The 13,323-nt window shown below is 39.6% G+C and overlaps 1 protein-coding gene across 1 annotated transcript; it reads left to right on the plus strand.

Moving 5' to 3' along the window:
• The first annotated feature begins 730 nt into the window (after nucleotides 1–730).
• Nucleotides 731–11,738, plus strand: LOC113777195. The gene is made up of 2 exons (XM_027322229.1): nucleotides 731–1,207; nucleotides 11,649–11,738. Exons 1-2 carry the CDS (start codon nucleotides 731–733, stop codon nucleotides 11,736–11,738), a joined length of 567 nt encoding a protein of 188 aa, XP_027178030.1.
• Nucleotides 11,739–13,323: the final 1,585 nt, after the last annotated feature.

The following is a 13,323-nucleotide window of genomic DNA, read 5'->3' on the forward strand; positions in this document are numbered from 1 at the left end:
AAATGACCGACTTGTTAGCCCACGTAGTGCAACAGCAGGGCCAACCTCCTATCCAGCAACCTGGGAACCCTGGCCATGTAGTAGAGAGTGAAGATCGGGCCCTAGAGAGATTTCAGAAGTTCTCTCCGCCAAAATTTCTGGGCGGGCCAGATCCGGACGTGGCCGAAAAATGGTTAGAGAAAATGATAGATATTTTTGCCGCCCTACACTATTCAGAGGAGAGGCAGGTTACTTTCGCTGTCTTCCAATTGGAAGGGGCCGCGCGTTCTTGGTGGAACGTGATACGAATGAAGTGGGACCGGGAACAAACCCCAAGAACATGGGTAAACTTTGTGAGGGACTTCAATGCGAAATACTTTCCCCCTCTAGTCCAGGAAAAGAAGGAGGACGAGTTCATTAGACTCCGCAGGGGACTCAATCGGTGGCTGAGTATGAGAGCCAGTTTACTCGTTTATCTAAGTTTGCCCCTGAACTCATTCTAACGGAGCAAAGGAGAGTTCGGCGTTTTATTCAAGGGCTCAATGTGGAAATTCAAAAGGATCTGGCGGTAGCCCAGATCAATATCTTTAGTGACGCTGTGGAGAAAGCTTTGCGAGTGGAAAATGCCAGGCTTCAAGTAAGAAACTTTCAGGTGAAAAAACGGGGGTTCTCTGCGAGTAGTTCGACCCAAGGGGATAAAGGGACCCCTCCCAAGTTTGGAAGAGGAGTCGGGGGAGGAAGGCAACCGGGAATGACACGAGGGACTCCGCCGAGGGGTGGTCACAATGGACGGGGCCCGCAGAGAAGCGTCTCACAAGGAAGTTCGGCCTCAGTTGCACGTGGACCCTGTGGATTTTGTGGGAAACCAAACCACACTGAGGACAACTGTTGGAGGAAAGAAAGGAAATGCTTGCGCTGCGGGAGTGCGGAGCATCAAATAGCTAACTGTCCGGTGTTACCTCGGGAGGCTAGAGTAACCACCCAGTCGTCGAAGGCTAACTCGGGACAGTCCAAGGTAGAAGGGACAAAGCCAAAGGTGCCAGCTCGGGTTTACTCCCTTGAGCAACAACAAGTCCCTGATTCCTCTGGGGTTGTAGAAGGTACGATCCCTGTTTTTCATCGTCTAGCTAGGATTTTGATCGACCCTGGTGCTACCCATTCCTTTGTTAACCCCAATTTTATGTGCGGCATTGATATAACCCCTGTTAGCTTGCCTTATGACTTAGAAGTTAGTACTCCTACGGGGGACCAACGTTTGATTACTGGTTTGATGTATACAAATTGCGAAATTTGGGTAGGAGAGAGGAAGCTTTTGGGGAATCTTATAAGTTTAGCTATTAAGGGGTACGACGTTATATTGGGTATGGACTGGCTAGCTAAGTACGATGCACAACTTGATTGTAAGAGAAAAATAGTGGAATTTCGTATACCGGGGGAGGCAACCGTAAGGCTCGATATAAGGGGTAGTTTAGCCTCATCTGCATTGATTTCGGGTATTCAGGCTAGGAAATTTCTGTATAAAGGGGCCCAAGGGTTCCTAGCTTTTCTTATAAACACTCCTACAAGTACTCGATCGAAGGATTAAGGAACTGAGGAATAAGCAAATTCCATTGGTAAAGGTTTTGTGGAGAAATCATGGAATAGAAGAGGCAACTTGGGAGTTGGAGGAAGAGATGCAAAAGAAATACCCTGAGCTATTTAGTAACCCAGGTGAGCAATTTCGAGGGCGAAATTCTTTAAGGGGGAGAGAGTGTGAGAACCCAGAAAAAAAAAATTTATTTATTTATTTATTTATTTATTTATTATTTTATTCCTGTGCACCCGTTTTCTTTTAATTTCTTTATTATATTACTTTTATCAACATTTTATCAGTAAATATAGTTCTTAAATCATTTTTCTAGTATAAGGTAGTTGGTGAGAAATTTGGTACGTAATTTGGGCGTGGGACCCGCTAGTGCATTAAGTGAGAGAAATTCGGCCCATTAGGTTAAAGTTTTGCGTAAAGGGATGTTGTTACTAGGTATTAGGAGATAATTGGAGGTTGCCTAAATGGATTAGCCATGAGGGACAAGAGGATAACTCTAAACAAAACAAAGTGACAAGTGTCAAAGTGTTATTGGACCAAGCTACCTAACTTTGCCTAACTTTCTTGTCATTACATAAAAGTCAAAAATTGGACCAAATCATCTTCATTCTTCATTCCTTCTTGGCCGAAATTCCTCTAGCAAGAAAAGGGAAAATTCCTTAACCTTCTCTCTCCAAATCCTTGCTCAATCTTGAAAATCAACCGATTGTTTCTTGAATTAGTCCGTAGAATCATCTTGCTAGGAGTGTTTGAAGACCTTGGTGGTGTTATTTTGGAAGGAAACCCTCTAAGCTTCAACCTTTCTTGAAGATCTAAGGTATCTTGCTTGAAACTCATCTTTTGTTTCTAATTTTGGCCAAGTGGTGCCTTATAGTAGCTCTATACGTGATTTTTCGGAAGATTTGGTGGATTGGAGTGAAGTTTCCTAATTTTCTGATTTTTCTGGATTTTTTTCTGTTTTCCTATGATTGAGATGATTGAGCTGGAATTGATGGTTCTAGATGGCATTTTATAGCTCTCTTGTGCGTTAATTGTGGTTAATTGCGGACAATTTCCGTTTGTGCGGAAAATTTCAGATTTAGGGTTTCAAATTGGGGGTTTTCTATTGTTGATTGTTGACCTTCTAATTGGCTATAATTGAAGGGTATTGTGACCCTAATGAAGTATATTGAATGGCTTATGACTTGTTTGGGTGCTTGTGGTTGTGTTGGATAGTTTTATTGGTTGTCTGGCAGGTTGGAAAAGCTGAAATTTTAGGGGAAATGCTGTCCGAGTGGCTAGGGTATTAGATTCTTATGTGTTGGGTTGAGATTTGATAGAAGTGAATAATCTTAGGGTTTATTTCTACTTTTAACCCTAAATGTTATGTATTTTTCATTTCCAAGCTATATTTGGGTCTTGCCTTAATAGTTCCTAGAAAAAGGTATTCGACTTGTGTTTGCGTTTTCATTGTACTTTCTTGATTGTTATAGGGCGTGCCGGTGATCCGAGGCTCACGTCGGGCGAAAACTTGTGAAATTTCTTTGTTGAACTTGGTGAGTGTACTACTCACATGTTTGTTATTTCGTGGCTTTCTTGTACTTGAATTCTGTGGTTTGGACTAGTTGTGATGATTGTTTGAGCTAGGTGAGGCGAGGGTGTACTTTACCACTCTCGTACTCTCTAGCCTCTTTGACTGGTTATTATACTAAGCTTACTTGACTGTTTATGATATTACTTGAATATTATTGACTGTACTGGATTTGGTATCGCTTGGATACCAACTTTAGTGTTCACTCTGAGCTCTACCTCATTGGAAGTCAATGGACTCGAGCCAGTAAGGACTTGGTCGGGGACATTTGACAAGCCATGGGGACTGTATTTGGGAATCTTTGGGTATGAGACCCTTGATTCCGGTATACTCGAGTAATACCAATTCTGTACTGTTTGGTGTTCGGGCCCGGTAAGGGGAAAGTGAGGTGAACGGATAATTGGAGTAAAGAGGAGTCTACGGTCATGATTACCTGGTATACATTGACAGAGAGTCAATGAGATGAGATCAAGCATGGCAAAAGAGGAAAAGGGCTCTTGAGAGCCATCCGTATCCTTTTATTCCCTACACTTGGGTGTTGTTGATTTTACTTTCTTGACGTGCGATTTGGACTGAATATTCTTGTGTTTATGTGATCCTGGTATATGTTGGTGATGGTACCTCATTGGGCGAAAGCTCACTCCGTGAATTTTGTTTTCCTTACAGGGATTTACCTTTTGGATTTGTGAGTTGAAGATGAGTTGAGTGGAGCTGGTTGAGAGATTTTGTATAGCTCCTCAATAGTTGGCAACTTGATTGTACTTGAGTTTACATGTTTCCTTTTGGCTTGTAATCATACCAATGTGGTTGGTAACAGTGTGTGTATTCATGTTCCATGTAGTATACTTGGCTTGTATATATATTCCTTTCAGGGATTGTAAGCAGTTATTTGCATGTGATTGGGTCCTGGCTGATTGTGACGTGGTAGTCACTATTCACGTTATGTTTTGACATTTGTTTTTCCATTTCTTGATTGTTGGCTTGGTTAAGCGTGCTAGTAGATTCCCGAACGCCTTGAGTTACTGTTTTACCGTTTTAGTAGTCCTGGCGAGAGCTGGGCAGGCAGTCCGCTAACCCTTTTGGTACGCCTTAGGGGAAGGTGGGGCTGTCACAGTTATACTCCCATGATCACAAATGATTGATGGATTTCTCACAAGCATAATCCTCACTTTGGGTTGTCATGAAGGAATAAGTGAACGATGGACTTTATTAGCTTGTAATTTGGCTTGAAAACGATAGCTAAAGAATAAAACTTTCAAGGACATTGCACCGAAGATAGTATTTTTCCAAAATTGCCCATATTTTGAACTCAAAAGATCTCAGACTTTGTTTGCATTTTTCTCATCATTCACCAGGGGTTTCAGAGTCGATTTTTGCATTTTCTTTTCTTGCTTTGTTTTTTCGCTTTCCTTTTCTTTTCCTCGACCTGGTGGGTTTTCTCATGGTGAGTAGCGTCAGCCCCATACCCAAGCAATTCAGAAATACAGCTAAAATTTTCCGGCATCAGAAATTTTCTTGACAGGGCAATTGCAAAGAACAGAAGTCAGGACTTTCGGCTTTGTAATGGGGTCAGGTGGGGTGCTTAGAAAAGTTAAGGCTTGAAAGCGGATTTCAAAAGTGGTTTAAAGAATTTGAGATCGCATTGTTGCGCCAACCCTATTTTAGGGTTAAATCAGGATTTGCCCCAGTTTATGCTCAATTGAGGCTTTTTCACTTTTATTTTCTTTCTTCTTTTGATTTTCCGGCCTCTTGCCATTCTTTTGAATTTTCACAAAATTTGCCCCAGTTTATTTTTGAACTGAGGTTCTCTTTTCTTTCTTTGTCTTTTGATTTTGTGGCCTTTCACTTTTACTTCTTGAAACTTTTTCTTTTCTAACTCAAACTTGTCCCAGTGTGGGGTTTGCGATTCTCAGGGGTTGCCAAATAAAGTATTTTATTCTGAAGGCTCAAAAGGGATAACTAGGGATAGAATGTTTGATTGGAAAAGAAGATGGCCTGACTTGTATTCCGTTCCTTACAATAACTCTGAAAGGAAACTTTCATTAATGCGAAATTTCTGGCATGTATCTGAATTAACTGACTGAGGAAGACCCTTGTTCATCCATATTTATGAAACATAAGTGATCCGCCGGACAGAACTTGTCATTTTTTCTCTTTTCTTTTCTTTTCAAAATTGAAACCCAGGTAGAATCAAATTTCCCCAATTCGCGGTTCCCTTTCCCCTTTTCCTTCTCTTTTTTTCAAAATTTCCCAATCTCCTTCCCCAATGTGGGGTACGATCATATGTGCACTCGAAAAGAACCACCAATTTTAGCTCAAATGAGGATGCAAGGGATAAATGGTGTTTAGGTTGTAGAAACGATGGCCAAAGTATCATTCTTACACCTCATGACAACCAAAGTAACGAAATGGTCATTGAAAATCCATTCCCCTTTTTGATATCTAAGAATTTCCAATGTAGGGTAGTGATCATCAAGGCTCTTATTTGAAACGAAATTATTCTTTCAAAGGCTCAAATGGGAGAGCAAATGATAAAATGTGTATAGGTAGAGAAAAGAATGCTCGAAGTATCATTCCAAATTTTCAAAACAAACAAGAATAATGCACATTTTTGCTTTCACTTAGATGTGATTGAATCGGATTAGACACCGCGAACATTTTCAAGCAAAAGTTGCCCCAATTTGCAACTTATCAATCAATGTGACTGATTTTTATTTTGGGGTTAAGTGAAGCAGAAAGGGTATCTCATGGGGCCTTTTGAGTGACCTCTTTTAATTTTGAGCACTCTTATTGTGTAGCTCGGATCACCAATCTAGTGTACACAAGGATTTTAGAAAGCATACGCTTGCGAAATTTCAGGCTGGAGGTTGAAAAAACTCTCAATTCGGTCTTATTTCTTAAAATTCATCATGAAATCTCTTAATGAGCTCAATAAAGAATGAAATGTACACAAATAATTGTCTGAACAAAAGCTTCATTATTGCCAATGTTTGAAAAATTTTAAAAGCAATATATATGAAAAACATTCTAAAGAACTCCTTTACACATGTATACACACTTTTCCCCCTTAATAGCCCCCTTCTCCCTTTGAGCAATGAAATCTTTTACATGTTTTACACGAGCGCTTTCAGATGAATTTTCAAATTCACATTGCAGGGCCTGCCCAAGAATCAAGTAATTTTCAAACTTTATCAGATCAGAATTGTTTTCACACTTTATTTCATGTTTTTATGTTTTATGAAATTTTTATGAATGCAGGGGAGGGGAAAAAATAAAAGAAAAATACCCAGAGTTAGTAATCAAGACTATAAAATCGGTATGCATGCCCTATGGGGGGAACCCTTTTATGCCAAGGGTAGCCCTAGTATGAAAATGCAATCCTCTAAGGTAGGCACTATACCATACCTGATGAATCCGATCAATTGATTGAGTGAAAAATGATTTGAAAAATTTGATCAATTGGAGTAAGAAGAGACATTCGTCCTAAAAATGAGGACAAAGTCCGAATGGATGGCCTGCTTTGATCAACGCATGATGTGCCAAAAGGGGTAAAATGGTCGAATGCATTGAATGAAATTTGATTATTTATTGAAAATTGAAAGGATAACCCTGAAAAATGGATTAAACTAATCAAATGAATTGAATGAAATCAATTGATCAAGCGGATCGAGTGAAATGATGATTTATTCAAAATCGACCGAATTGCCCTAAAATAGGTAAACTGGTCAAATGGATCGGAAAATTGACTAAATCACCCTAAAAAGGGTAAACCGGTCAAATGAAATTGAACGAATCTGATGATTTGAATTTATTCAAAATTGATTGAATTGACTTAAGAATGTGTAAACTAATCAAATGAATTGAATGAAATTGGTGGTCTTATTCAAAAATCGACTAGATTGCCCTAAAATGGATAGACTAGTCAAATGAATTCAAAATGAACAAATTGATAAAATGGACTGGATGAAATTGATGAATAACATGATCCAATGGACTGAATGGAATTGACGGCTTATTGCGATGCATTAGTCTATGAGCCTTCTAAAATCAAATTTTGGCCTCAGTTTATTTATCGTCTCAACAGTGAGGAATGATTTGTGAATTTCTTCAAATTAATGTCCTTTTTGCAAGGGATTTTTACCAATTTGATAAAATGACCAAAAAGTGATTATTAAACGCTCATATTCCAAAGATTGCTCTATGAAAATGATCGGATCATACCTTACCTTGTGCACTACCCCTTTGGATGGTACAAAATGTAAACGTGCAAGTCTCCTTGGATTAAGTATCCGAGACACAAGGCGGTTTATTCCTAACGTGGGGATCCCCTAAATGGCATTCCCCTTCTAGGGTTTATGCATGATGCCAGTTTATTAAAGCAGTAAAATATGCAATTTGAAATGAAACATGACCTAAGGGACCCTTTATTTGCCAGGGTAAGCCTAAAATGATATGGCATTATTAATTTATGAACGAAATATATCGAAATTTCTTAAACGTGCAATATCCTATCTACACGGGTAGGCTCTAAAAGAAGGTCATGCCAGACCTCTTATTTGCTAGGGTTTGTGAATGCAATGGGGACACAAAACCAAGAAAAGTTAGTTCAGCCAGATAAATACACATAACACATTGTAGCAACGAAATCAACACAAAGAAATAAAGCAATAAAAGGGACAAAGGGGTTGGATCCCTCCCCTCGTGAATAGTGTCCCTAATAGGGTAAGGCAGACTCTACCTTAGGTAAACTATCATGGATGCATGAGGTATTGGCTCACTAATGCAGCTAGACTAGATAGGTTTTAGGTCCCCGAGCCTTTAGACTTGGAAACCAAGGGTCATCAATCCCAAGGTTCTTTGTCGGTGGCTCGAGCGATTCCCCAGACATTGCTACGCACACATCGTGTCACGGCTACATGTCATGAGTGAATCTATCGCAAATCCTCAACCTTCGACTAAAAGCTAAAGGCTATGAGCCCAAAGCTTAAAATGGAAGATTGAGTGACCCCTCGGATCATGCTACGCACACATCGTGTCACGATCACAAGTCCAAGTGAGTCGCCTAAAAATCCTAATAGGGTGGAGTGGCGTGACAAGCCACTAAAAGAAAAATAAATGAGGGGTGAAAAATTAAAGTGTATGCACGTATGCTAGTGCTCGTTAGGAGGGGAGGGATCGAGAACCAACGTGAGGCTCTAGGGTATGTCCCCCACCCAAATGCAATGCAAAGCGTGGAATCAAGTACAACATACATCCAAACAACCAATCATACATACGTGAGTGAGGGAATAGTTTGATATGCGCGCGAGGCAAAAAGTCCTAAAATGGAAAATGCAACCCTAATATCCAAATGCTATGCATAAAAAGGGTAGAAAAGGGAAAAGAATAGCCAAATCAAATGCTCGGACCCACTTAGGAAGTCCCCAGTGGAGTCGCCAACTGTCGCGCCCCACTTTTTGATGTGTGTGAAAATAGTGTGTGGGATGTGTATGTGAACATGTGTGAAAGTGAAAATAAAAGGCCGTGGGACTTGAAAATGCGACGATTTGGCCAAACAGAGTTCAAAAAGGGTTTTTTGCATGGAAAATGGAGTCGCCACTTGGTATAGAGTTAGGGTGTACCAAGTCACCCAAAAATGAATTTTTTGAAAAACAAAGTAAACAAACCTCTTTTTAAGAACTTTTAGGTCTACGTAACCAAAGAAAGGGATCGGGGGTCACATTTGATAAGAGAGAAGGCAAAGGCAAAGCCTAAGGCACTCCCTTACCCTAGCCAAAGCTAGTTGCGTGACTCAGCCCTTCCTTTCCTAATTTTTCTACCCAAAATATGCGTTGCATGTTGGATATGACTAATGGATGAAAAAGAAATGCAATCCTAAATCTAAAATGTCTCTTACGAGGCTTTTTGATCCCAACCACATGAGTTGTGGTGGCTAATAAGGAAAGTCCTCATAGAGGTCGCGAATGATGCAAATGAAGACTCAAATATGAGTGCAAGTGTGAAAATGTAAGAAAACGCGCATGTGTGCGAATGCAAGACAAGTGCATGTGTGCAAATTGGGAAAATAAAGGTGCTTGTGTGCAAATGGATGAAAATATGATAGTAGATACATATAAGTGCAATTGGGTGCAATTTGTGAGGTAGAAAAACAAGTGACAAGAAGAAAAATGTGTGAACATGGCATTTGTATTGAGAAGGATATAAGTAGTGAGAAAATGTGGATAAGAGGGTGAGGGAGTGACATGATGAGAATGAAAGTGTATGAACCTATAGGAATGCATCAAGTCGGGTACGGGAATGACTCCTAATTTCACGACTTTAATTTTTCCTTTGATTAGAAGGAAGAACTAGCGTGCTAAGGCTATTTTGTAGCCACACTCGCTCGTTTCCCTTATCGAAAGGGGACTCTCAAGCAAATGTACCCTATAACTAGCATGAGAATGCAAAAACCTAAAATGAAGGGGAAAGGGTTGGAGGGGCATGCCAAATGCTAAAAAACTAAGAAAAATGAATGAAATGTAGTGAGACATGCAAGTATGAACTAGCGAGGGAAATCCCTAAGGGTCTAGCGTTGGACTAGCCCATATCTATGAATTCCTACTAGCGTTGGACTAGTGGAAAACGGGACAATGAGCCACAACTAGCGTTGGACTAGTGTGGTGACGTGCATTCATCCATCATATTCATCTATGACTATAGAAAGCAAGTAGACATGCCAATCACATATAAACACGTAGCACATAACACTTAGCATGCTCGACTAAATGCAAGAGCCTAATAAAGCAAATTAACACGTAGCAACAAAAGCAAGCAATCAATCTAATGAACCTATTACACTTGCTAACTAAAACAAAAGGGGAAAGGGAAAATGGAAAAAAATGCTCTCCAAGCCCTATCTATTACAAGCCAAGAGGTGTATACATACCCCATACAGAATAACTTAAATAAAAGCAAAAGTAAATGAAAGGAATTAAGGAAAGGCAAGGAAAGCGAAGTAGACATGCAATTCTCATTTAGCACGTTGGATCACATAGGGGAGAGACAAAAAAGCTAAAAGAAGTTGTACCTCCCTTGGAATGGTGTCCAAATGAAAGAAAAATGGCTTCAAAAAAATAAAAAGGTCAAGGTACCAATTTATTTGAGAAAATTAAAGAAAAAAAAAAGCAAACACAAACTCACTTGGTCATAAAGCTCTTAAAATCATGAATTAAGTGCAATTCAAACAAAGCATGGTAGTTAATTGAAGCAAACAAGCAATGAAGTTGTAAAATTAAAACTACCAAGGACCAAATTGAGGAAATTATTCAATCGATTGGGTCATAGCAGCATTAGTTAGAAGCCAAGGGGTCAAAGTGCAAATTTTCTTTTGTTTTAACATGCATGCAGATTACGTAGAAGAGCCTTTCTTTCTGCACCAATTCAACTGCAATCTTCTTTCCATTTCATCATGAAAGCAAGTTCAACAAGTACCAAAGTTTCAACTACTTGTTGCAAGATTGAAGCAAAGCATTTGAGTTGACCCAACAGCAAGAGAAAGGGAAGAAATGCAGCAAGAAATGCAAGAGGTTTCATGTATGAAGAAGACACTACAAGCAACAGCAGCTTTACGATGCCATTGAATGTAAAAATGCAGCAAATGCTCAGAGAGAGAAACTCACGGCAAACATGACCACAGCTTGCCAATATCAACCGAACACCAAAGAAAACATAAGTCTTAAGCAAGCCAAAACTTGAACAAACAAAAGAAAAATCATTGCTGCCGCAGATTTTAGCTACTTGAAACAGTTTAATGGTACACCATGGGATACCATGAAACAACAAACAAAACCCCAAAGGTAGTTTAGGCCATTCTGGAAACTTTAGCAGCCCAAAAGATTGATTTTTTCTCAAAACTGCTGCTACAAAAACCAAAACTTCAAACCTGTTGCAGCAGACCTTCATACTCAAACGTAACCAAACTAGGATTCAAGCAAATCTCATGGACTTATCAGGAAAAGACCCATAGAAAAACTCCCAAACACCTCATCATAATCCTATACTAAGCATGCAAACAGGAGTAAAATTTGAATGGGAGGAAAAGCTAACAAAAACCAGATTTGTTCATGAAACCTTACAAATTTCTGATTTTTCAAATCTGCAGCATATCAGATCAAACAAGCAACTTGGACCAGCAATTTCACCAAAACATTAACCATCAGATTTTATTTCCTCAGGACAAGATTAACAACAGATTTTCAACAAAAAAAACTCAACCCATTCGGCTGCCATAAGAATCAAAACAGCAAAGCACGTTCATAACAAACAGCAGCAAGATCTTTGGCATGTTCAGAGAAGATCTAGGCGTGTATAAAGTAGAAGGCAAAAGAGATTACCTTTGACGTCTTGCGGAGTCTACTGAATAGGGAGCTTGTTGACAAGATTGCGTCCGGATGCAAATTTCGAAGCTGCGGATTTCTGATGAAGATCGTCTAAGGGTTCTTCTGCTACCTTTATTCTGGCCGCCACTCTCATCAGACCCCACCTCCTCTCCAGCCGTTAAACAAATCTCCTCCTCTTGAAGCTAAGGCTCTGCAGGTGATGGTTGATGGCGATGATGGTTGCTGATTCTCGCCAGTTTCAGCCTTTCTTTTCGCCGCCACTTTGCTCTTCAGGTTTCTTTCTCGCGGTTTTCCCGCTTTCTGTTCTCCTCCTCACAGGCCCCTCAGCTCTCTCTCTCGGTTGTTTTCAGCTTTCCCCTCCAGCCGTCTCCCATTATCTGCGGCTTCCCCTCCAAGCTCATACAGAAACTCAGCCCTCTCTCTCGCTCTCTCTTTCACTCTTTCTCAGCCCTCGTTTCTTTTCCTTCGCCATCACCTTTTACTCCTTGCTGTTCCTTCATCCCCGCCTTCCTTTCTAGCCGTCACCAAAACCCCTTAGATTCTTCCCTTTTCTCTCCCGGAAACTTTCCAAATCTCCCTCTTGCTCTCGGTTGTTTTTTCTTTTTCTCTCAAACCTTCCCCTCTGGTTTTCTGTTCCGCCGTCACTCTCCCTCTCTTACCCACTTCAGCCTCTTTTCTTTTTCAGCCGTGAACAACCCCAGCCCGTTGCCCCCTAGCTCGCGCTCAACCAGCCGTCATTTCTTCCTTTTGGTTTTTCTTTTCTTAGCCGTCCCAGAACCTCTCTATCTCTCCCCCCTTGGCTGCGGTTACTTTCTTTTCTTTTATATGAAACCCCAAGGCTCCTAAACCCTCACCCCAATGGTGAGGATGAAAGGTTTGCTCTACTCTCTCCCACAGCCATCCGATCCATTGAGCCCAGAATCCTCCAGCCCTCCTGAAAAATTTTGGTGCCGCATGCATGTGCAGCTATTTTTCTATTTTTTCATTTTTTTTAATAATTTAACAAAATTGATAATAATAATAAAAATAAGTAACAAAAGCAACAATTTAAGTAAATCATTTAACACAATTTAAATCATTTTTCATTTTCCTCATTTTTCTCTTTTTCCAAAAAAACAACTAAATCATATTTTTTGAATGCTTTTCCTTTTTTCTTTTTTTCTTTTTCTTCGAGAAATTCCATGCTAAAACTTACAAATAAAAATAAAAAACTAAAAACTAAAAGGTGAATAAAACTATCACGACAAATAAAAACCAAATAGTAAATGAAATTACACTAAAATTTTGGTGTCTACAGTCGCTTGGTTTCTTGCACCATTAAACACGAGTAACAAGCTGTCCAAAATTCTGCTTTGGAAAAACCCTATTTTGGTTGCACCAAATTCTTGGCTGTTATTAAAAAAAAAAAAGAACACAACCATGAATTTTGATTCTTGAAAAGGTCAGAATTGAGTGTTGAACCAGTTTTGGGAACTACCAAACTCGGTTTGACGTAAATTATAGCAAATAGCCACTAATCCTTTTTCAATTCCTATTCGGATTTGTCTTGTTTGTAGAATCTGATATTAGCTGTTCGGATTTTCTTCAAAATTTATTGACTACAACTTGTTTAATCCTTGTTTGTTGGGAAAGGGGTGTAATTCTAGATTATTCCAAGAATTCCAACTAGTCGTTTATTTCCTAATTGTTGCAACACACTAGTGTCGGTAAATTTTTTTGCATTCATTCTTGGGTCGTGTTTCTTGTAATTTCTTGAGTCATTTGTTTCAACTCATTTCTAGTAGTTTTCAGCCATAAAAATCATCCATAAA

Source organism: Coffea eugenioides, chromosome 7 (genome assembly GCF_003713205.1).
Source record: "Coffea eugenioides isolate CCC68of chromosome 7, Ceug_1.0, whole genome shotgun sequence".
Lineage (NCBI taxonomy): Eukaryota > Viridiplantae > Streptophyta > Magnoliopsida > Gentianales > Rubiaceae > Coffea > Coffea eugenioides.